Genomic DNA, 26201 nt, shown 5'->3' with positions numbered 1-26201 from the left:
CGGATCCTTGGGACCTTTCCGACTATTTTCGAGTGTCCTGAACCCATTTCTAGACTCCGTTAACCCATTTGGAATTTCCTTAATCATGTTTTACTTAATCTAAACATGAATACACAATTAATTACTCATTAATCGTCAATTCTGGATATGGGTTAGTACATTCTCCCCCCCTTAAAAGATTTCGTCCTCGAAATCTAGGGTAAAACCTCGAGAACGTACAAGAAAACCTTACTCGAGTGTCTGGTCAAAATATCCTCCGACACACTCAGACTCCCGTCGAATTCTCTGCAAACTTCATTACTGCTGAACCGCATTAACATTTTCCCAACTGAAAATTACTGCACTACTGGTCGACAATCGAACTTCCCTTGCGCTAGCGTATCGTAAAACTGATACATCTTTTACTCAGACCACGATATTCCTGACCACGAAGGATACAATACCTGCTTGATCAAGATTATCGTCGCACAGGAAATCTTATACTGACGAAGACCAAGTCATAACCTGACTGGTTTACGACATTCGTCGACACTTATCGAATCTAACCATCTAATGGTTCCAAAAGTTCTCGGTGCTCAACATCTCTAGTCAGGAAAACACTAATCCCAACATTGTGCTGACACATTCTAACATGAATCTCGCTTTAAGATAATTCAGTGGACTCAAGTCTGTACTTCAACGTAACTATTCGCAATGTTCCCTAGACTGGTCACCCTCCCCACTCTCCCTGAAGCACAACCGACTTCCCAAGGAATACTGGGAACTTAAACCATCATGTCTAGTACATTCTGCTATCCACGTTTCTTAGTATAATCTCAACACTGTGCCCTGATGATAACTATCATTACTTCCAATTCATGACGCTATGTCATCTCCTAGCCATTGGCCTGCGAAGTCACGCATACATTGCAATGGAAGTCATCATGCCTCTGATGATCTACATCATCTCGATCATAGGTTATTCACCTCATGAATTTGAATCGATAGATATCCTCTGGTTAGTTATATATACTGGCAACCACTGTACACACATCAAGACTAAGGCAAGATCCCACCAATATGCTCGACTGGGACATTCCACAGTGCACAGACATATGGAAACGCTTTCTATTTCGTCTCGAAACTTGACAGTCATTGCACCTGGTATAACTCAACTCAGAGTCTCTGATAATACCATCAGCTCATACCAATCTCCCAAGGTTGAACATACTAATCCTGGAACTAAATCCCAACGGATTCTCAATAGTCAAATCGCTCCCTTGCCGAACGCATCAGTCTCAGCACTGAACGATCTAATTCGTCGATTCCCTAGTCAATCCTGGAAAACACTTGTGCTCAAAGTAACTTGTCGCACAACACCCCTGACTGTTGTCATTGCTGAAACGCAACATCCTTGACAAACAGTCTGCATGGATGTGGCTTGCCGACTGAAAAGAACAAAGTTGCTTCATCGCTATCTTGCGAAATCTTCAATTCCCACAATAATCTTGTTGGCTACTAAGTTGAAATTCTACTATCTCTGTCATTTCAGAGACATCGTTCATCACACGCTAGAAGACTAGTGACACATCCTGCTAGGTCTCGAGGATCAGATCCCAGCTAATGTCACACAGATCAGACAACTGATTTTTCCTTGCTAATGTCCATTAGCATTTCCAACTACTCGTCGGATCCAACCACAACGGTACACATAGATGCCCTCACTTAACCGAAATGTCCGGTCAACAATCTTCACTATTGTTGTTCAATGGAAAACTCTCACCTGAAACAACAACATGATCCTTTCTTGACTTATTGCTATCACTAAGCAATTGATTGGATAAATATCAGCTTCCTTCTTAAAAGGAATGCACCATACCGGAAACTACCAACTCCCTTGCTTGTCTCCACTATCAAGTTAGCACCTAACTTGATCATACAAGTCCACTTGCAATCATTCCCGATTACAGCAATCCAAGAAGACTCATCTCTGGCGATCATTGAGACTAAATAACTCAAATCTCCGATTTCTCTGAGATAGTATTCAGTACTGATCCCATAAGCATTACTCGACAAAATACTATCCCAAGTATTTCTTAATTGCTACATCCTGATCAACCCTGATTGGCTCAACCAATCAAATTCGTCGATCTACTTAAGTTCTCACTTATCAGATCAGACCACCACTGATCATCCAACCTACATGGCTCGGTCAATAACCATGACTCAACTGCCACAAAGAACTATTTCCAAATGGTGTCAGATCACGGTACATAAGTAGTTTACTTGGCACAAGTTCTGCGCCTTTTCAGCACTACTAACCGCTGCTTCGTATTCTGAACTTAATCATCCTAACTCTGTCGGAGTTAGCCAATAATCACTAGTAGTCACTAGCACAGATCCCGTGCCACCTTAGCACTACTAATCGTTGTCTTGTTCGTCCAAGGCAAACATCAAGATGAACTAAGCCCATTTCCATCCCATGGAAAATCCTACGCTCAACCTCTGAAAATATCAGACAGTACTTAGCGCAAACACTGCACTAACTATCCTTGCTTTGTTCATTCAGGATGAACATCATGATTCGTCAAATTCACAATCATAACTAACGAATCTCCAAGATTCTTACAATCTCCGAACACTCTCCTGATCATATTCCTTGTTAAGACTGTACAACAGTTTAAGACTAAGGTAGCTTACCACGATAACCCACTTGGAAAATCACCAAGGTTTCATGGTCATAGGCCACGCTTTCCTCACATCTCAAATAGTCCTGTACAATCCTCAACATCTGATATAATCCAATACTGATGAAGCCAATCATCAAGGAGTAGTCCTCATATTCGAGTTGAAGTCTTAAAACAGCATCCCATCCAAGTTCTTGGATAATTCCTATCACAAGGAAATTCTAACCACCACTCTGATGACAACCCCTAGTCATCGCTGGTAGAAATCCGTCCACCTACTAGATCCACACGTCTAGCAGTAACCCAAAGGTTAAAATCTATCTGCTCAGAGTATACACTTGTCAAGAAAATCCCTCCATGACTGGTTCCTACAGCAGAACACTCAAACTATATCTCTGGCACACCAGACGATATCGAACCATCGATATCAAACCTGATATCTAATCCAAGGTCATACCTTGTCGTGACTGTCACCAAATCACTAGACTGAGTAGCCTTCCCACCGCCATCTCCTGAAGCACAAAAGCTCCTAGGTAAAGCTGGCATAGGGTCGCGCCCCATCACGTCTAGTCCTGGTCATAGTCCACAACTCTCGACATATACTGGACTTGGTATCCCGATGAAAACCCATCATCACAAGACTCAACCTAACAAAGGTCAGACAGCCTACTATTATAAGGAAACAACCTAGAACAAAGCCCAAACGTTCTAAACCGAGCAATACCCTTAATGCCTCCAGATGAGTCCACTCATCGCTGGCACTAACATAGTCCACTGACTAACTAGGTCAACCCTAGGAAAACGCCTAGATTAACCACAAATCACACTGTTACAGTCGGCCCACTCAAATCTCATGAGCTGCAATAGTTGAACACTAATCAACTAAAACAATGCCAATCCTAGCAAAATCACTCGCAATCATTCACGAATTGCTGGATAAATAAAACATGTATCATTGCTTCCATTTATGTACAATTTCTCAATTACAATCCCATGTAATACATACAGTATTCAAAATACAATGAAATGTACAATCGAACTTAAATGATACAACCATAGTATGATGATTCATTACAACTGAAATACTGTTTACAACTACAACGATACAGTATTTAAATCATCGTACTAGTCTTGTTCCTTGAGCATGAAGCTTATAATCGATACACGCATCGATACAAGCATACTCCCGACCAAGTCTCTCTACATGTCCTCCTACGAAGAACTCCGGAGAAATGGCTCGTGATAGCTATCCAGATATGCTCTGCGTCAGTGTATGTCAGTCGACCTCTTCTGCTCATGATCTACCATCAGCGTTCTTCTTGTATTCATATCATGCTTTTAAACATGAAGTTTCCCGTGTGCCTACCGAAAGCATCGATACAAGCATACCGGCAAAACCATGTTCTGCATGAGGTTAAAGACCTCACGCTCGAAACTTGTCATGCTTTAGGCACTCTAGGCATTCTCTGGTGAAGGTCTATCTGACAATCTCTCCATCTACGACTGGAGAATCTTCAGAGTAGTGTTATCATGGTATGGACGATACAGATGCAAGCATCAAGTGCATCCCATCCAATGCTTTGCCACTGCCTCTGGCATCCGGTACTCGATCCAAAACTAGGATCCACATGAGTAGAAGTCTTGAAAACTCGGACACGATCCATCACTCCTGTCCGTACTTGCTGGAATCCCATAAGCCAAATCTTCAGAAATCCTGCCGATGATGATAGTCTCTGGGCAAACTAATTGCCGCATCATCACCTCTTCCAAGGTCTCATCAATCCTATAAGGATAACCCAAAGTCTCATTACTATATCCCAAGTCTCTTGCATGCATATGCTCTGATACCAAAAATGTAGTGACCCTACCCGGATTCACTAGCTAATCAGAGTTAGGAGCATAATTAAACATGCATTAAATAAATCGCTGCGGAAGAATTAAATAAAAACAGACCGGCAGAATACAATCGGTTAAATAAATTCGATTATACAACCCAATCGAATAAATAAACCCTAAAGGCAAAACCTACAGCTAATCCTGCTGTCTTCACTGGTCACTGGCTACTCCAAGCTCCTGGTGCTCAATCCTGCACCTACACCTGCCCCGTCGAATGAGGTGTCCAGATACACAGAAAAGACTGGACGTGAGCTCTAAGCTCAATACGAAAGCACTGGGTAAAACATACAAACATGATGCATGCAAATGATAGGGTATCCATATCTGGGATAACTGTATATAACTGCTCAGTAATGGCGCCTAGGATATGAGTGGTACAACCCGGGGAGCAAACTCTGTGTACACTGCTCATTCCTATAGGACGTGGACTGTGTCCCTAGATGCTAATCACCCATGACCCGTCAGTCATTAGGCCCTAGACATCAACCGTCCTAACAGGGCTGAGCGGCCCTACATGACTCATCTTACAAGATAGACAGGCACAATATGATATGCACATGCTGCATAATAATATGACACATAAATGCAACATATAAGCATGCAAAACTCGCTGGCTATCTCAGTCTGTACTTACGTACCTTACTACAGGCAGTTCCTAGCAGTCCCGCTCTAAGTTCCAAGCCTATATCAGCTCTACAATGCAAATACACATGCATCAATATTTAAGCTCTAAAAGCCTTAACTAAGCTATTGCATACTCCTAAATAATTTAAGGAGACCATAGCTATACCTGCGTCCGTCGTCAGCCCGCTGATGAAAATTGCCTCAAAACTTAGGCACATCTTCGCCTCGACGTCGGGATCACTATGCCACTTCCGGATTCCCAATAGGATGCCTAGATCTCCCTAGATCTGAGTTAGAAGGCCTAGGAATCAGAGAGAAGAGAGGGAAAGGTGCACTTGAAAATGAAATCTCGGCCCCTATTTATAGACGGAGTTCGGAGCCTCCGAACCCGGTTCGGAACGTCCGAACACGATCGAAACCTCCGATCCCGTCTTCGGAGCGTCCGATCGCCCAATATTACGTCAGCCATGATGTCACCTTGCTGACGTAAGCAATGACGTGTGCCCTGGTCCCGATCGGAACGTCCGATCTTACCGACGGAGCTTCCGATCCACTTCGGAGCCTCCGATCCTGAGTTCGGATCCTCCGATCCAGTTCGGAGTCTCCTGACTTGGTTCGAAGCTTCCGAACCCTTCGGATCCTTGGGACCTTTCCGGCTATTTTCGAGTGTCCTGAACCCATTTCTGGACTTCGTTAACCCATTTGGAATTTCCTTAATCATGTTTTACTTAATCTAAACATGAATACACGATTAATTACTCATTAATCGTCAATTCTGGATACGGGTTACTACAGTTACCTCATGATAGGAATATGTTAGATGCGGCCAGTGGAGGAGTTTTTGTTGATAAAACTCCAGTTCAAGCGAGGAACTTGATAGAGAATATGGCTGCCAATTCTCAGCAATTTGGCACCAACATGAATGATCATGCACCAAGGAAAAACAATGAGGTAATGTCTCTTCCCTTGAGCAACAATTGATTGAATTGACATCTCTTGTGCGTCAAATGGATGTAGGGAATGGACAGACTGCAAATACAAGTGGTATCTGCGCTGCAATGGGACACGCCACTGATATGTGTCCTACTCTTCAAGAGGAATCAGTCGAACATATTAATGCTACTGGCAGATTTCCTGGACCACCACAGCGGAAGTATGATCCATATTCCAACACATACAATCCTGGTTGGAAGGATCATCCAAATCTGAGATACGGAAACCCTCAGGCAAATCAACCTGGACCTCAGGAACCACCGCACAATCAAGCTAATAGGCCACCATATCCCCAACAACAGCAGCGTCCTCAGATCCCAGCGCTAGGTGAGTTTCTTGAAAACATAGTTAAGGATCTTGCAACTAATACTCTGACTTTCCAACAGGAAACCCGGGCAAGCATCCAGAACTTGAACACCCAGATGGGGCAGTTGGCAACCGCAGTTAATAGGTTGGAGATGAAAAATTCTAGTAGTCTACCATCACAGACAATGGTGAATCCGAAAGAAAATGTGAATGCCATAACCTTGAGAAGTGGAAGAGAGTTGAAGGTTCATGAGGAGCTGGTGCAGATACCAGTAAAGAATGAAGAGGTGGAGGGGTCCAAACTAGAGGAGGATGAGACAGGTAAAAAAGGCACACCAAGAGGTAAGTTTCCTCCCCTATCTGAGTATAAACCTATAGCCCCTTTTCCCTTAGCATTAAAAGAGTCTAGGAAGGATGAAGGTATTAAGGGACTGTATGAAATTTTTCGTAGATGTGAGGTGAATATTCCTTTATTAGATTCAATTAAACAAGTACCTCACTATGCTAAATTTTTAAAAGAATTGTGTACTGCGAAAAGGAAACAAAAACTAAAGGGATGTCAGAGAGTTGAATTGGGAGAACAGGTTTCTGCTGTGATACAAAGAAAAATATCTACAAAATGCAAGGATCCATGTATGTTTTCAATTCCTTGTAAAATAGGAGATGTTCAGCTTAACATGGCCATGCTAGATTTAGGAGCATCGATTAATGTGATGTCATATTCTGTTTATGCCTCATTAAAACTAGTGCTGAAACGACTCGAACTAATAAAATACTAGAAATTTTTTTTAAATAATAATAATAATAATAATAATAATAATAATAATAATAATAATAATAATAATACATATATGCCCATACATATGTATAAATACTTAAAAATAAACATTTAATTAAAACTTGATAAACAATTTAAATAAGCATTAATAAAAATTTTGTAACAGCCAACAATAAAATAAATCCCAAACGTCAAATACTTTGTCATGCATGCATAATAAAACTACTATTTTCAAACCACCATAAAAAAAATATAAATATGCGGAAAAACTTGTTTTCAAAAGAAACTGTAATAATTACCATAACATAACATTAGCACTGGTCACGGACGCCGTCTGCATGAAAGCTCATAGGCCCTCATCGCCGGTCGAAGCTACTGTGTTATTATCATAGTCATGATTACCTGCACCATATAAGCGTAGTGAGTCTAGAGGCCCAACATGCTTTATCTCATAATACAAGGTTTAAAAATCACACAAGCACATAATCATACTAATACATATAACTTACATGAGCGTGCATGAATGATCTTAAAAGAATAATGCATCATAAAAATCTGTCATCATCATTCAATATATACATCATAACTAATCATACATAGCATAATTGAGCATGACATCATCATAAACGGTCTATGGTCATATCCATGAATATGACTAATAACTGTGCCGACTGATCAGTCTAAAGAACCAACGTACGTGGCGGTGAATAATCACCTCTATGCTGGTAGTAAACTATCTCTGTGCTGGTGGTAAACCACCTCTGTGCTGTCACATCACTTCAATTTCAATCAAAAATATTTTTCATGCTCAATTCTCAATCATAAACACATCATAAAAATATTTCATGTATGCATGCATTTCAAATATGTCCGTAATATATATTTAATTAATTTTCATAATAAATATACTTATCTTTAAAATAAAGTTCATGCATAAAATAAATTAAATATATATTTCGGACTTAGTTATTTTTCATGGGATTGTCCAGACTGCTGCTCACTTATACTTAAGCCCATAAATTCCTAGACTGGCCCATTAACTTAATTTAAGCCCAAATATCATAGTTTGACCCAAATAAAATATTTAAACATAATTGGGCCCAAATAAAATATTTAAGCTCAATAACTTAACTAAGCCCAATTTAATCACTAATAGGCCCAAAAATTCACACACTGACCCAATAATTTTCATGGACTCCCAAACCCATGAAAATTATTGGTCTTACTTAAATAAATATTTTTAAGGCCTAATAAAAACATTTAAAAGCCCAAATACTAATTAAATAATTAAATTAGCCTCAATATACCACTTAATTTAATAATCACTTAAAAATAAAAATACCCGAGTTCGACTAACATAACCCAAACTCGGACCCGACTAACTTGACCCATGACCCATCGGACCCAACCCGGACCACCCAGCCCGAGCCCAGCCCAAAATAAGCCCAGAAATCAATCCCTCTCTCTTAGCTACTGCGTGGCATCGCACAACCTCAAAGAAGGCCGTCGGTCGGCCAGCTCCAGCCACTACCGGTCAGAGTACCACCACCTAAGCCTAGCCCACATTCAGACCTTTCCAACAAGCTAAGAACCAACCCAAACCATGCACTATAGGTGAAGAACAACACAAATACCAGCCCTCATCTGTTCTCGCGCGCGCAGGTGAGCAGCTCTACCAAAACCATTTGTTCTCCCTCCTCCGGCCACCTTTTGTCATCAAACCACTTCTCAATCCTATCCAACATCTAGAGGTTTCCATCCAGCTAAAAATCAGCCCAAACTGTGGCCTGAGGAAGGAGAACAAAGTCTTCTTCCTCAGAACCTCAATCTGCGCTCCCAACTGTACCAGATCTGATCTAGCTTCTCTCCTGGACCCTTCTTGGCTCAAACCACTCGAGCACATTTACCCTAGGGACACTCACACACACCCCTAAATGCCTGAAAACAGCAGAAACCGTCCCTTGCATTAAAACGTGACCATGCACATGTAATTCAAGCAAAAGCATGAGATATGCATGTTCTAACCATGGATCTTCAAGATTTTCGAAAAATATTAGCAACCATCAATGAAATCTGACATAAACAAAATTAAATAGCTTATATGGTGTCAAATAAGAGAATTCAACATGCCTTTGTTGAAGATTTAAACAAAACCGAGGCCTACGACGCGTGAACGACGCTTCGGAACGAACGAATCACCAAACCGATGTAAAAATCTCTAACTCACGGCTATGGAGGCTGTTTTCTGATGTATAAGGGTGAAGAAGATGATGAATGTGGCTGCTAGGGGCTTCAACGTGGGGGTTGGGTAGAGTTTAGGTTGAAATTTTAATATAATTACACTAAATAATTTAATTAGCTAATATAACATAAAAATATAACTTAAAACTCCAATTTAAAAGATTTAATCTGATACTAAATCATAAATCCCTAAATAATATTTTATGAAATTTTTAAAAGTCTTAAAAAGTAATTAAAATGGCTTATTTTGGAGAAAAATTGAATGCTACATATCTATAAATATTAATACTATTATTTTCCTGAAATAATACCTTAAAATAATATTTTAAGGCTCATAAATATCTCATAAAATATTTTGGATGAAAATCAAACATCTCGTTCATCCATGGTCCCGTCTACGCGATCAAATAAAACATTTACTCAAAAATCTAAAATTTCATAATTGCGGGTTAAATGTGTTGCGTGTTTTTTGCTCGCAAGCGCACGATGTCAAGTTATAATATAGGAATTAAGTCCAAATCGATCCCACAGAGAATGAATAAATGATATTATATCAAATATTTGGAACTAATAAAATCTTAATCCTATGTAGAGCTACGAGAATGATTTGAGTTATATCAAACTAAAATTTGCAATGAATAAAATTAATTAACTACGTGTTCGGAAGACGAAAATTCAATGAGAGACAAATTCTAGAGGTTCGACATCACTTAACCATCCACCATTTTAATTCATAAAGAAATCTATATCATAAATTCTTCTAGTTTATTAGCCAAGAATCCTTATTATTTTCTACTACCTCTCTCGAGTGTCAAGCAGAAATTCGTATTCAATAAAAAACTCAATATATCTATCTAAGTTCAACTATTAAATCCGGTAAATAGCACAATAATTCTTACAAAGGCTTCAATGGAGTTATAGGCCTCTCAAACTCTATAAACACCAATGATGTATTTTTCTACGGTCCTATTCAAAATCGCCTCTCTCGAGTGCTAGATTTCAAATAAATATAACAATTCAACTAATGATAAGTTAATTGAATGCAATCAATTCAGGAAAAAACAAATAAACCGAATGAATAATTCTAATATATCAATCAAAATATCAAAAACATGGTTTCAAGTCAAGCTACGTCGTCCCTCTAGACAAAGGAATTAGTTCATAATGAAAATAAAATCAAACAAAGCATGTTCTTGAACATCATTCAAAAATTAGGAGAAAGAATGAAATAAAAATGAAGGTAGATGATGCCTCTCTGTCTCTGGTAGATGCTTCGTTCGTCTTCGTGCCAAGAATGCTTCTTCTCCCTTTTCCTTGGTCTCTAGCCTTCAAAAACTCTGAATACTCTCTAAACCCTCGTCTCCCTAAAAAATAAGCTATCAAAACCCTTTTAAACTCGATTAAAGACTTTCCATATTTTTGGAGACTGCGCAGTGCTGGGGCGCTGCCCTTAGGCGCTGGGGCGCTCAAGTTTCGTATTTTATTTTTCAATGACGGACGTCTAGTGCTGGAGCGCTCAAAAGAAGGCGCTGGGGCGCTTAAGACATGAAATTACGGGCACTGGAGCGCTAGGAATATGGAGCTGGGGCGCTACTTGTTCTTCCATTTCACCATCTGCGCAGCATTTTTGTAAAAATCATAACTCAAGTTCTAGAGTCGGATCATGCTGAAATTTTGACAGCAACTTTAAAACATCTTAATCTTTAATTGGAACGGTTGAGATCGGATTTGGAGGTCTGTAACATTCCCAGTAATTTTCTGAAGTTTGCTGTCCCGTAATTCGTCTTTCCGCTTCTTCTTGCTACTTTTCTTCAAATCCTTGCAACTCACAAAAACAACAACAAATATGCATAATATCCACTTGATACATCATAAAATCCAAGTCAAATCATATATAAATTAAGTGCATAAAATGCATTTATCAAAATGCAAAATAAACTTTAAACCATGCATATAATTCACATAATATCACATAAATATCATTTAACCCAGATTCTAAATTTTAAATAATTAATTTTCTAATTATGCATGCGAATTTACGTAGGAAAAATACCGGGTGCTACAAGGGCCATTGAATGAGACTACAATTGTTGTTCAGATGGCTGATAAATCTACTATTTTTCTTAAAGGAGTGATAGAGGATGTTCTTGTGCAAGTTGGTAAATTAGTTTTTTCTGCTGATTTTTATGTGCTTGACATGAAAAACAATGATTTGAATAGTCCAATTTGGCTAGGAAGACCATTTTGAAAACTTCAAAGTCCATCATAGATGTCAATAATGGTACTCTTACTATGGAATTTGACGGTGAAATTGTTAAGTTTAATATTTTTGATACCCTGAAAATTTCTGATTGTGAAAGTGTTGTTAAGAATCTTGATGTTAATGATTACTTGTCACAAGAACACAAGACAGTTGTGAAGAAGAGTGAGCTGAAAGAAGTAATGGCGCAAACTGCTAAAAATTCTGTTGCTGAAATTTTTATTTTTGATTTGAAGGTACCTAAAATCGAGACAAAACTGCCTCCAGTTCGAGGAAAAGGAATGTCTAAGAAGAAGGGAAGAAAACCATCCAGAGATGGGGTTACCCAAGAAGAAAAAGCAGAGACAGAGATTGATTATGAATTTATTCAAGTGGGTGAAGGTGGGCACGTCAATAAGATATGAACCACAATAAGGAACTGTAGCATTTTGTCTCGCTCGATCGGTCACATCTTACCGATCGAGCGAGACCCTTATATCGCGAATTTAGTCGCGATTCTCCTCTCCCCTCTTTCATTCTTTCTTCTATTATTTTTTAAAATCCCTAATTCCCCAAACCCTCTCCCCTCCATTCTTACTCAAATTATCTTATCCTCTTCATCTTACATCGCAGGATAGCAACCGGCCGTCATCTCCAGTCATCACCTCCGGTCATACTCTTTCCTACGCCGCCGCCCGGTCATCTTCTCCGGCCACCATCTAGGCCGGACACCAATCACATCTCATGTCTGCCGCCTCTACTTTCTCACGCCGATTCTCCAGCCGCACAACACCTGTTCCGCCAATTTTGATTCATCACCGCCTAGCTACTCCGCTCGCTCACCGCCCGCCTCTTTGCTTTTTCTCCGCTACCGGTCATCATCTTCGTCACCTCAGATTTTTCAGGCCCTTGTTCCACCGACCTTGTTCTCACATCCCTCGGAGTCGCCGGATTTTTGGCCGTCTTTATTTTAGAATATGCATGGGGCCTAAACATGTTCGAGTCACCGGCAAATCTTCTTCTCAAGGCGCAGCGGCAGCCCGTTCTTCCCAAAACCTCGCCGGCAAATTTTTCAATCAAGCGGCTCGTGATCGATACGATCACGCTAAGGTAAACCGCTCTCCCATTCCCGAGCGTGGATTTGAATTAGATCTTGGTGATAGTGAAGTGTTCCGTTTCATCCAAGCACGTGGTTGGGAAATATTTTGCAACCAACCTCCTCCCGCTGTCGTACGAATTATGCGTGAATTATATACAAATGCAGCGGAGAGGACGAATAGTAAAGTTTTTGTCAGGGGAAAATTGATTTCTTTTGAACCCAATGAGTTGAATTCCTTGCTTGAGACACCGAATGTCGATGATTCTCTATATCAAAGCCTCAAACTCGGCCCGGATTTGGATGAGGTACTTGGCCAGCTGGCTTATCCTGGAGCTTTGTGGCTTGACCCTGGTGAAGTGTAGTGATCTATTAGATATTGTGGATGTCTGTTGGACCATTGCACGATAATAGGTATTTGTGAAACTTGATAGTTTCTTGAATTTTGATGATTTCTTTGATATGACATATACTCTCTTGGGCGCACCTCTAAAAACTTTTATGAAATGTTTATGAAACATTGACTCCATCCGGGTTGCGAGCAAGATGATTGAAATCCTATTCGTCTTGTTTGTGGCTAAGTATGCGGATTAAATGGGGTTAAACTTTTGAAAAATTTTAAATAACAGTTTCATCTGGGCTTGGAATGTGAATGAAATTCTATTCAATATTTCATAGCTAAGTTTGCGGATTTCTTGGGATTGTAGTTCCATCTGGGCTATAGACGAGGGGATTGAAATTTGAATCCTATCTAGTTGTAGCTAAGTATGCGGGTAATTATTGGGACTTTTAACAAATGTCGGGTGCAAAATCCGACGGTGCATAATTATATCTCAAGGGAGTTGTGTTGTGTTGATGGATTATTGAGAGGAGAGTTCTTGATTGTGAAACTTGCACTGAATTGTTTAAGGTCGACAAACAGTCTTGAAACTTGTCTTTTGAAGTTGCATGTAGCTGGGGTAACATGTCACACACGAACGTTTGCATTCGACTGAAGGTGTATCATTGATGATCGAGAGTAGTTGTAAGCTTGTTTTTGTGGGATAACTTGGCTGAGGTTATGTTATGCTTGATTCGTCCTTGCTTATGTATTTGTTGTGTTTTTATTTTGTTTTTGCATGACTTGCTCAAGGGCGAGCAAGGATTAAGTGTGGGGGAATTTGATGGTTGTGTTTGTGTTGCATATTTTAATGTCATTCAGTTGTTGTTTTGCATTCATTTATGTGTTTTAATTACGTATTTTGTTCGTATTGCATATTTTGAGTCTACATGATTTGTTTCCCGGTTTTGTTGTGTAGGTTGTGCGTTTTGGAGGACGTATGGACTGAACTATGGAGCAAGGAAAATGCTGAAAAAATTTTGAAGAAAAGTTGACCGCTCGATCTGTCAATCTCTACCGATCGAGCGGGTCATGCAAAGAAACAAAGCAGATTCGTAAGAAAGTTTGGCCGCTCGATCAGTTAATCTCTACAGATCGAGCGGCCGCATGAAGTTGAAGGACAGTAGGATAACAATTTTGGTGTCGCTCGATCGGTTAACTTCCACCGATCGAGCGAGCGGGTCTGTTCGGGAAGGATTTTTTATTTTTGGAAACTCTGTTTTTTAGGATTCTAGTCTTTATTTAATACTTTATTCCGTTTTGATAGAAAATAATCAGACTTTGAAGTTTTCTTTGGGAGCTAGGTTTTGTGTTCTATCTTTTTCTTACAATTTCTTCTTTTCTTTTGATTTTTCTTCGATTTTTCATGAATCGTTGTGGCTAAACCTTAGAACTTGGTTGAGAAAGACAAGCCCTTGATTTTGTTTATTCATGAGATTCGAATTTTCAATGTTTGATTATTGTTGAGAATCAAAAGTTGTTCTGTTTTATTTCATGCTTGTATGTGAGATTTTTGGATTAACCATCATAGGATTTCGCTATACAATCTACTGCTAAATTAGAATTCAAATCTGTAATTGTTTGAATCAACTAATTTGTGAAGCAACTACAATTGATAATCGTCCGCTTGTGAGTTTATTAAATTGTAGGGACAATAATTGATTAGGCTAAATACATCCGCTTGTGTATGTGTTGTCTAGATTCGTCAGTTTTACTAATTTGCATGTTATCGTGGATTTACATCTAATCGCTTGTATTGGGTTAATTCATTGGTAAGGGTTAACTTAGAACGCTTGTGTCTAGTTAACTAAGATTAAGGTGAAACAAGAATTTGATTTTCAATGATGAATATTTGATAGGATTAATTATTTTTAGGTAATCGATAATTGAATGAATGATATCAAGGGTGTAGTCGAACGATACCAAGGTTTGTTTCTCATTGATTTTTTCAATATAATTTTAATCTTGCATGTTAGTGATAAACTTGAATTTTAAATATTGCTTTTAAATTTTTAATAGATAATTCCAAACTCAAAAACCCCTTTCTTTTATTTTAGAACACATTAAATTTACCTTTCTTTGTGGGAACGATCCCTACTCACACTATTACGTATTTTGTTTATCTGATTGAGTCGGGTAATTTGGGCGTGACACAATTAAGCGCTATCAGAAACATAAAACTTAATGCAATGACATAACATAAACATATCGTAAAAAGTTGTCATTTAAGGGTGATGAGATACATACATTTGTGGCAACCGTCGTTATGAGCACGTATTTTGGAAAGGCTATCCCCGAAGCTCATCCCAGAGTGCCAGTCCTAACATTGCATCTCGTGAGCACGTATTTTAGAAAGGTCATCTCCGGAGCTCATCCCAGGGTTCCAGTCCTCTCATTCTTGTGAGCGCGTAGTTTGGAAGAGCCCTCCCAGAGCTCATCCCGGAAGTCCAATCCTGTGATTTTCGTCTCGTGAGCACGTATTTTGGAAAGTCCCCCCAGAGCTCATCCCGAAAATCCGTTCCCGTATTGCCACCACAAAGTCACATACAACATCAAAATATTTTCATGCATCATTACATCATAACTTCGTCATACTTTCTCATTATAACAGCGTCTTCATAAGCATTTTATTCATAAACTTTCTCATAATTCATCATATCCATCATAAAACATTTGCATCATAAAACTTCTTATTGTTCATGAAACTTACTTAAAAATATCTTAAAATCATCATGTTATCATGAACCTTGAAAATAACTTGAAACTAAACATGTCATGCTCTTGAAATTCTTTCATGCTTGAAAATTGTAGTAGCCCGACTACTAATCTAGCTAACCAACTGCTTAAACATGATTAAGGGATCGTCAAATGAGCTTAAGGAGTTGAAAATCTGATTCAGAACGCTCGAAAATGGTTCTGAGGGTGTCAAGTGTTCGAACGTTCGGAAGATCCAAACTTGAGCAATAGCAAGATCGGATGTTCCGATCCCTTCGGTAGCTAGAGTTAGAGTTCGGAAGCTCCGGATAGCTCGGAAGATCCAAACTTGAGATCAAAAAATCCGATCATGCATCTGACAGTCAAAGATATGGATTTTTATTGGTTGATTGGACAAGACAGAGTTCGGAAGTTCCAAACTATAGTTCGGTGGATCTGAACTGTGTCGGCAACCGTGTTATCTAATAAAAGGACACGTGTTTAGACGAGAGAGTTCGGAAGCACGATCAAAGGCTCCGAAGTACGATCGAACATTCTGATTGTGAGATCGGTGGTTTTGAAAGTGGTCTATATATAGAGACCGAGAGCTGCCTTCCAATTTGCTTATTTTTCTTCCTCTTCTCTTGCTTCTTGGTGGTTTCTAGGCATATTTAGGCGATCTTTTCGAGGGTTGAAATTTGGCGAGGCGTTCCGAGAATTGCAGTGCAGTAGGGCCTTAGTTTTGAGGCATTCGCCACTAGCAGACTGACGACGGATGCAGTTATAATCCTAGACTCAGGTTGGTTTCAGTGCATAGCTATTAGTCTAGTTAAGGTTTGTGGTAAATGATTAGTGATACATCGATTGTCTATTTATAGGCTTGGACTAGAGTGCTGTTATCTCTAGGTTGCTATTATTAAGGTACAGACGTACTATCAGAGATACCCTGGTTGAGTATGCATGTTTCTATGTTTTCATGATTATTTGGCATTGTTTTATATGCATTGATTGTGTCACGGATATATTGATGCATGCATTATCATGTTGAGTCTATACCTTGTTATAGCCGGTAGAGGGATCGCTCGGCCCCATGATATTTTAGTGGATGGATTCCATGGACTTTTGGATCCGGTTAGTCCATGGTTTATGGTATGAGAGTGCCTCCTGATGCAAAGGCCCAATATACTACATACCACGGCGCCTCAGAGTGAGCAGCATTCTTTTTCAGTAATAGGTTCCTGGTACCCATTCACTTGCATTGCACTCATAGTACGTGTAAACTCATGCTTTCGTACTGAGTATTTTAGCTCACGTCCTCGGTTTTGTGTGGAAACCCCATTCCGCGGGTAAGGACTTAGGTTGGACGGACCCGGTGGGAGCGGTCGTTGAGCAGCAGCAGGGTAGATTGTATCTGTACCAGGTTGTTTTGTTATGAGTTTTTAGTAGTGAATTCGATTGGGTTGTATAGCGACTATTTAGTATTTGTTTTCGGGTTGGTTGTATTCCGCCGACAGTTTAATTGTAGTAATTTAAGCCGTTTTTTGGATTTAATTATCGTTTATTTAAGCTTTATTGCATGCTTATAAGTTAACTCTAGTGATTTCGGGACGGGTCACTACAAAAATCATGCGTGCTAATTAAATAAAAATGAGAACATCATCTTTACATTCATAAAATTTTATGCTTTCAAAATAAAAATGAGAACATCATCTGTACATTCATAAAATTTTATGCTTTCAAAATGAACATAACTTTCGTAAGAACATACTAACATATAATGCATTACATAGCTAAACCGATCCACGTGAGTCGTTCTTTTCGTTCTTGACATTAAAACTTGAAACTTTTTGCATAGGAACTCTTAAAAGTACTTAAAACACCTTAAAATATCATAAACATGAATTTGGGAGCTCAAAAACACATACATATAAAATCTGGCAGAACTATTGCCGCCAGGGCGGAATAAATTTCCGCCCCAGTGCAGGCTTAGGGCGCGAAGGGTGCCAATTTCTGGTTTTCCTTGACCTTTTTCGGTCTTTTTCGTTCCCTTTTCAAACTTACTCACTCACCCATTGAAAATTATGATCAAACATATGAAAACTTCAAAATCTCGAAAAAGATTCATCCAAAAACTTTCATCTTCAAAAGATTTACATCTAAACCTTTCATTCAAAACACACATACCAAAATTATCAGATTCACACATCTTTTTCATCAAATCTCAAAAATATTTAGACGAAATATTCACTCGTTGGAACCTTGATTTTCCACATGAAAAATCTTCAAAACTTGAAAAGATTCGATCAAAAACACCACAACTTCAAAAGCTTTAAATTAAAAATATATACATAAAAGATAATCATATTCACACATCTTTTCTCAAAAATCTTTAACCAAACATCGAGAACGATTCACGTTTCACAATTTTATATCATGTTCTACAAAATATCTTAAAATCATGAAATATAGATTACATACACATCAACATACATCTTTTTCATATCAAAATACATATATTCTCGATTGGTGGTTTCAAAAGCATTTAAAACTTGCTTGATAGCGATCCCAGCATTGCACAAACAAGATTTGGAAATCTTTCTTCTTCCTTGGTGCAGTGTTTGAACGAGAGAAGGGAGAGGGGAAAAAGGGTATGCGGCGGCTAGAGGTGAGAAAAGAAGGTTTGAGAAAAATAATTACATTCTCAAGTTATTTATAACTAATCGTCTTGGAAGTCGGCCCATTAGTTGCAAACACGTTTTTTTTTAAATTTACTTCTCAAATATTAAAATAAGACTGCACCAACCTAAAACTTAAAATAATATTAAATATTTTTTTAACTTGTTCGAAGGCTAGTCTCATTCCTAAGTCCAAAATTAATCCCAACCTGAAAACATCAAAAGCTTACTTGCAACCGTTAAACATCATATAAATTACATAATATTAATAATTTAACACAACATTTAAACATATATTTTTAACACCTAAAATCTCAACTTGAAACATAAAATCTCACACAAAATAAATAGCATGAAATCTTTTAAACCTAACTTTTAAATCATGAATATATCACATAAAATCATTTAGTTAAACACAACTTTTTAAATCATAATAAATATAATAGAATTACTTAAAAGTTTATTTAAAATTTCTTTAATACTCGTGAGTGGATAAATGGATTTTGCGGGAGTACAACGTTAAACTTCAATAATTTTAAAATAACAAAAAATATCATGTTTAAACAATTATTTCAACTATAAAAGCACGCAACGCTTGCAGAAGACCACTAATATATATATATATATATATATATATATATATATATTATAAATCATTAGACCATTAACTACTTTGGGTGTCTTAGTGTAACATTATTCAATTTTCAAAAAAATTTAAATCATTCAAGTACTTTTTTTTACGGAAAAACTTGCAAATTTATTGATGGATGGTAATATATTTTGTTACAAGTCTTTGCAGCCAAAAAAAAAATTTCTCAAGCACCCAAATGAAAGATGCAGGAGAGGAACAAACAAATTTTACTAGGTGGGCTACTTCATTGACCGTCCTCCTAACATGGAAAAAAGACACACTTCCAAAAACAGGACATAACGACAAAATCTCCAGAACATATAGTCCAACATAACTCAAATCACTTATTGGTTTCGTAACTGCCCGCACGATCAAAAGTGAGTCAGAATAAACAATAATCTGGCGAAAATCCCTGTCAAGAGCTACGGGCTACCTGAAGGCCTTATCTGATTGCTATTAACTTTCCAAGGTCTATAGAGTTCGGCATCGATCGGTATTATACGACCAAATGCAGCCAAAGCCTAGCCCTCGTGATTACGGAGCATTCCCCCTACACCAAAACGGTTAGTGATTTCCTGAAAGCTTGCATCCACGTCAATTCGGATATATCTCTCTGGTGACCCTTGCCAGACCCACGGAGAGGGGCACCATAGAATTGTATGATTCATTTGCAGGAGGGTTGTGGAGGCCTATGCCCACCGATATCCATATCTATACTTCTAAATTTTTAAGTGTTATATCACTCTTAATTTAAAAAATATATTGTTAAAATTTATTAATTTGAAAATAACAAATATTATTATTTTTAAATAATTATTCTAATTGTACAAGCACGGTCGATGAGGTCTTAGTCCAATGGCTAAGGTTAAGGCTCTGAGAGCTTTTGGTCTCAGATTCGATTTCCGCTGACTGAGGGTAGTTTTCGTAATTTATTATATTATTTAACTAAATTTAGAAGTTTTCTTTGTAATTCTTTTGTATAAGCACATTGTATTTGTACTTAAAAAAAACTGTACAAACACGCAACGGGTGCATTGAGGCACTAGTGTGTAAGAAAAATAAAATCTTGACTTGCTCCAATAATTATGTTACAAATTTCACGCGTTTTGCAAGTATCCATTATTGATTAAGCTTTGTTTAATCAAAGTTGATAGTTCTTGGTAAGCAAGATATTTCAAAATTAAATATCGGCCTCGAGTAGCAGTCAAGCAAAACTCAAATATCGGTCAATCATTTTAAAATAGGCAATCGTATTATTCTATCTTCGTACAAAACATTATAGTAATAAGAATAAAATGTGTCGATACATTGAAGAAACACAAGTCCACATCCCATGAAATCGCAATCACAAATGTGAAACTTTGAAATGTTCATATAGGACAACTTACCAAGAAATATCTGTCCAAGGTAGGAAATTCTCTTTAAAATTCAATAATAATAATTATTGTTATTATTACATTTTGGATTACCTAGCGTCGGACTCAAATTCTGGGAAGGAGGGAAAAAAAGGGTTATATATATATAGGCGACAGCCCAACCTGTGTGTGTGTTTTTTTAAAAAAATTTTTTTTTGTCAATATGTTCGCAAGAACATCTCAACAAATTTTTTTTTAAAAAAAATTAAACAGTGCAAGTGAGCTGCCAGCTCACACTAGCATGCAAGATATCTAAAATCAAATTTTTATTTTCATTAAATAATACATCATCAAAATTCCAAAATGCATAATTAATTCTCGAATACATTAAAGTTTAGAACGTTTTTCTTTCATACCATGAAAATAATTTTTAATTGAATCTATACTGAATTTTTTTAACAATTTGTTTCTAAACATGCACTAGCAAACAATCATTAAGAAATTTATATTTCATTTTATCGTTACGTAGTTGTCATAAAAACCGGAAGCGCGAGAATAATTTCCAAATCAATAATCTATTAAAACAACAAATTAATAATGTCGAGAAAGATGTCTACATTATTATTGGACAACAATAAAAAAAATCTGCAAAAAACCATAATAAAAAAAATCAAAACAATCGAAAAAAGGGAAGCTCGATTTAGAGATTTGCTACATAGAACTAACAAGGTCAGACCCAAAAATGAAATTAGTCAACAATGTAATTGTTAAAAAGAAGAAGACCATAAGTCAACAATATTTTCCCTAATAGATAAAGCCACATATACAAAGTAAACAAATATATATGAGAAGTGAACAAATAAATTGTAGAAAGATAAAAAAGACGTTGCATCGTGTTTATTGGTGTTTTCTTGGTGGTGGAGACACTAAAATTACTTGGTATATAAAAACTAAAATGACAAAAAGTTATAATTTCAAAGTTAAGATTCAAATACAAGTACAGAACCACCAAAAGAAAAAAAATCCATATATTTCAACACGAAACTTAGATCCCAATTATTACATTCAGTTCAAGTTTTGAAGCACTTATCGTAATTTACAGCCACGCTGGGTTCTTGAGGGGAGAAACAACAGCTTTCACCTGTAAATAGTTGTGAAGGCTGTAGATTCCCTTCTCCCTGCCTATGCCGCTCATCTTATACCCGCCGAATGGAATTGCAGCGTCGAATACGTCGTAGCAGTTAATCCAGATAGTACCAGCCCTTAATCCTCTAGACATCGTGTTGGCTGTTTCCAGATTTTGCGTGAAAACGCCTGCTGCTAGGCCATACTGTGTCGCGTTTGCTCTCTTCAACACTTCTTCGATGCTCCTATATATAGGAGCAATGGTATTACAAAGATTTAAGCCTAAAATTTCTAGAGCTGTCGATGCATGTAAAACAGATCACATAAATAACATACTTGAATTTGGAGATGGTCTGAACTGGGCCAAAAATCTCGTCTTGCGCTATCAACATGTCGTCCTGAATCAATAGAAAATGTAGAGCATAAATAAAACACTCTCTTTCCAGCTTGCTTTTAGGTGAAACAAAGGGAACCAAGAGCACCTGAACGTTTGAAAATACAGTGGGCTGAATGAAGAAACCTTTCGACCCAACTCTTTCGCCTCCACATTCTAACGTGGCGTTGCTGTCAATTCCGGATTTTATGTATTTAAGCACCTTTGAGAACTGGTCTGAGTCGATCTAAGACAGCCATGAAGAAACATAAGTCACTATTTTACACAAGATGTAGAAGTAGCGCAAATGTCGATACAAATCTAGGAATTACATTGAAAACAAACAAGATTTCTTGGTTTTGCAGGGAAAATTACCTGTGGACCTTGTTCGATTCCTTTCTTGAAGGGATCACCGACCGAACGTTTCATTGCACGAGCCTTCGCCTTTTCAATGAATTCATCGTACACTCGTTCATGAACAAATGTGCGAGAGCCGGCACAACAACATTGTCCCTGTGTTTTACAAATGATTTCAGGCCACTATTTTTTATGCTACTTTATCTAAACTTTTTCTCAAATTATACATATCATGTTCACCAAGTATAGGACCAAGTACTTGACATTATGCTAAAAACTATAGCCGATAACAAGAAACAACTCAAATTTTTTAAACTATATAGATATAGATTTACTACATTCCGATTACTCTACCATATAGACATCGACCGAGCCAGAAAATTCCATATAAAGGGCGGGCAAAATAAATATTTAAATATCAAAATAAAATAAAAATATATATTAATTGACATATACGTACAAAACAATAACCATTTTATATTTTCATAAATATATTCTATCCAAAAGACGATTACAAAAATCAATCTTAACTTAATAGTATTAAAAAACATTAAAAATATTATTTCAAAATAAATTACCTAAAAAAATACCAATTGGTATAAAAATTAATGTAACAGAAGGATATACACAATCATAATTTATTAAGCTTTATAATAATATTTAACCATCTGAGATTGTGTTCTATGTTTTCTTGTGAAAGATTAAGCAATCGTTTTTTAATATACATTAATAATTAAATATTTTTTTACAAGATTAATCTCAATCATAGGAGAAATATGATACTAAAAAAATTCAAAATATAATTATCTTAAAGGCTGGCAAAAAGTAATTCAACAATGACCAAATATAGTATATTTGAAAACAAAAAGAAAAGGTAAGAGAACTTAGGAAATTAGTTTAAAACCCATATTGTGCTTCGATTATTTTACTTTTTTTTATTACTCATAATTTTCAAAATACTTTAAAATAAAAAATGAAAGCAATATCGAGCAATTGTGGTGTTGAGAGGCACGGGTATTTGAATAACTAAAATAATGTATGTGTACTTTCAAGAAAAAAATGAAGGAAAGTGTATTGAAGAGTTGGTGAGACCAATGGGTAGGAGGTAGAGTTGGCCAACACCAAGGGGGCAAAATACTTCAAATACTAAGGTACCGTTTGGTAGGCAGTATGCACAATATACCATGTGACCACACCTGCCCAACCCCGGCTCCGTGTCTCCGCATATAGATATCTATCCAAGGCAGGAAGTATGCACAATATACCATGTGACCCAACAAATTGGATTTCTAGGTTCTGCCCCTAAACCAGAGATATGTCATCATAAGTTACCTGATTAAAAAACAGAGCAAAGTGTGCTAGCTCTACTGCCTTATTGATATCAGCATCCTCGAATACAATAAACGGTGATTTGCCTCCAAGTTCAAGAGTTACCGATTTCAGATTGCTTTTTGCGGACAACCCGAGTATGATCTTACCCGTTTCAGTTGATCCCGTGAAAGCAAGCTGCGTAAAAGAGGCAAAGTTGTTGAGGTTGTGCTTTGAAACTTAAAGGATCGACATTTCCATAAGGATAAATCTTGAAGGAAAAAGTAGAGTTAGTGTTCCGGCCAGATGACCATGTAGAATAATAGAATAACATTATCGCCGAACGTGGCGCACCTTATCCACGTCCATGTGACTTGCAAGAGCAGCACCCGCTGTCGGACCGTACCCAGAGACTACATTTAGAACACCATCAGGAAGACCAGCCTGTCAAAATTCAAGGCATAAATACACAAAGAAAGAAAGAAAATTGGAGAAATGATCAGCCAAAACTACCTCTTGGAACAATTTGGCAACGTAGAGAGCAGTCAGCGGCGTTTGCTCTGCAGTTTTCAAGACGATAGTATTTCCACAAGCCAAAGCCGGACCAACTTTCCAAGCAAACATAAGAAGTGGAAAGTTCCAAGGTATAATCTGACCCGCTACACCAATTGGTTCGTGCAAAGTTTGCACATGGTGCGGTCCATCCGCCGGAACAGTTAATCCATGAATCTTATCCGCCCAGCCTACCGAAAACACATATTCAGATACTCATAAAACGCATTGAGTGAAACTAAACTTCTTAGCTAGATATTAAATTTTTACCTGCATAATAATGAAACAGCCTTACAAACATTGGAAGTTCAGCTTTAAGAGCTTGCTCATATGGCTTGCCATTGTCCCAGGTCTCGAGCTGAGCAATTTCTTCAATGTTTTTCTCAACCAAATCCGCAAATCTCAAGATTATACGTGACCTTTCCTAAATCATCATCATATCCATTCAGTAAAACAACATTTTTCAACCAAAAGATAAAATAAAAGATTCATCTCCTACATAGGCACTCATTCTCGGCCACGGCCCTTCGTCAAACGCCTTACGAGCAGCAGATACTGCTCGGTTAATATCTTCCGCATCTCCTTCGGCAACATGTGCTATGACTTCTCCAGTACGGGGGTCCAGTGTCGGAAATGTTTTTCCTTGACAAATATCAACACCAACTCAATAAAATTAGCATAAAACTTTATCAAATTGCCACATTTCCAAAAAAAAAAAAAAAGAAAGAAAGAAACTTGAATCAACCTGATGCTGAATCAACAAACTTTCCATTAATCAGAAGCTTGGTGTAGTTTATTTGAACAGGTGGAGCAATTGGTTCGTCTAGCACCGCAGCCGTACTAAATCTGGGCATACTCCTCCCCAAGCCATATTTTCTACCTGCATAAATACAGTGTCAGCAATTAATATATCTTGCATAATGTAAGCATAAAAGAAACAAATAATATCTTCCAACTATTTCAGGTAAAAAAAAAAAAATAAACAGACAAGTGGTGGGCTCATCATAGGATTAGTATCTTCACAGTCTCACGGAACATAAAGGTCGAATTAAAAAAGAATAATTTTTTTGATTAAATATCATTTGCAAGTTCATAAACTGATGAACATAAATCTGTGTATCAACTCATCTACAAATCAGAAAAAAGAACCAAGATTCTTACAATATATTTTAAGTTTTCCGATTGGTAACCATTAAAACAGGGAACTCAAACCAGAAAGGACCAAGAAAAAAGGGCAGGCAATATAAAGTAACATGTTTACAACTTTAATGAGAACCCAACAACGCATCATCAAGAATCTTCGATCCCAAGAACATCGGAACCAAAAAAAAAACCCAGAAACACTGACTGGAGGTGAAAATTACCGAGAAAATTATGTATAGAACGAGAGAGAAAAGGTGAAATTCTGCGAGCTGCCATGATCTTTGCAGTGATTTCGATCCACTTACTGTTTTCTCAAGTTGTAATTAGACCTCACGAAATTGTGGAGAGTGGATTAGGATCAGTGTAGTTGACACACAGCCAAATTGTGGACACATCATGCTTTTTTGTCACTTTCCATCGTAGAAATATAAAAATGATAATGAGTTTGTGCCCATCATTACAAAATTTAAAAATGATAATGAGTTTGTGCCCATCATTACAAAATTTTATTAACACCAAATTACAATTTACATTTACAAAAACAATAAAGTTTTGGTGCTGATATAACTATTATTATTTATTATCTTATCATTATTGTTTTCATCGCGTGTTAAAAAATATTATTATTATTAATATTATGTTGAATATTGAATGTTGAATGTTGAATATTGAATGTTGAATATTGAGTTGTAAAATGTGGAAAATTAGTGTGTGATGATGTATTTATTTTTGGACTAATCTCAAATGTGGATCTATAAATAGGTCTTCAT

The 26201-nt window shown here is 37.4% G+C and overlaps 2 protein-coding genes across 2 annotated transcripts; one reads left to right on the top strand and one right to left on the bottom strand.

Annotated features, from left to right (window-relative positions):
* The first annotated feature begins 5999 nt into the window (after positions 1-5999).
* LOC140877870 (uncharacterized) lies at positions 6000-12466 on the top strand. Its single transcript, XM_073281463.1, has 5 exons — positions 6000-6137; positions 6380-6943; positions 11549-11659; positions 11725-12135; positions 12377-12466. The coding sequence occupies exons 1-5, from the start codon at positions 6000-6002 to the stop codon at positions 12464-12466; spliced, it is 1314 nt and encodes a 437-aa protein (XP_073137564.1).
* Positions 12467-21515: 9049 nt separating this feature from the next.
* Positions 21516-25855, bottom strand: LOC140880479 (benzaldehyde dehydrogenase, mitochondrial-like). The gene is made up of 11 exons (XM_073284965.1): positions 25653-25855; positions 25034-25168; positions 24788-24930; positions 24559-24712; positions 24250-24479; positions 24091-24180; positions 23761-23934; positions 22447-22584; positions 22181-22318; positions 22035-22096; positions 21516-21943 (listed from the first exon to the last, which is right to left on the bottom strand). Exons 1-11 carry the CDS (start codon positions 25705-25707, stop codon positions 21670-21672), a joined length of 1593 nt encoding a protein of 530 aa, XP_073141066.1. The 5' UTR covers positions 25708-25855; the 3' UTR covers positions 21516-21669.
* Positions 25856-26201: the final 346 nt, after the last annotated feature.

This window comes from Henckelia pumila, chromosome 2, assembly GCF_033568475.1.
Source record: "Henckelia pumila isolate YLH828 chromosome 2, ASM3356847v2, whole genome shotgun sequence".
In the NCBI taxonomy this organism is placed as follows: domain Eukaryota; kingdom Viridiplantae; phylum Streptophyta; class Magnoliopsida; order Lamiales; family Gesneriaceae; genus Henckelia; species Henckelia pumila.
The sequence above is the reverse complement of the archived record's forward strand: the minus strand, read 5'-3'. Positions and strand labels throughout refer to the sequence as shown.

Bases quoted from the DNA above. Each gene is read 5' to 3' on its own strand.
- LOC140877870 (XM_073281463.1), top strand. From the start codon at position 6,000: ATGTTAGATGCGGCCAGTGGAGGAGTTTTTGTTGATAAAACTCCAGTT. The intron at 11,660-11,724 runs GTTGGTAAATTA...TGATTTGAATAG, and splicing joins TAGAGGATGTTCTTGTGCAA to TCCAATTTGGCTAGGAAGAC. The intron at 12,136-12,376 runs GTGGGTGAAGGT...CTTACATCGCAG, and splicing joins TTGATTATGAATTTATTCAA to GATAGCAACCGGCCGTCATC.
- LOC140880479 (XM_073284965.1), bottom strand. From the start codon at position 25,707: ATGGCAGCTCGCAGAATTTCACCTTTTCTCTCTCGTTCTATACATAAT. The intron at 24,181-24,249 runs GTAGTTTTGGCT...GAATTTTGACAG, and splicing joins TTGCCAAATTGTTCCAAGAG to GCTGGTCTTCCTGATGGTGT. The intron at 22,585-23,760 runs GTAACTTATGAT...TGTAAAACACAG, and splicing joins TTGCTCTGTTTTTTAATCAG to GGACAATGTTGTTGTGCCGG.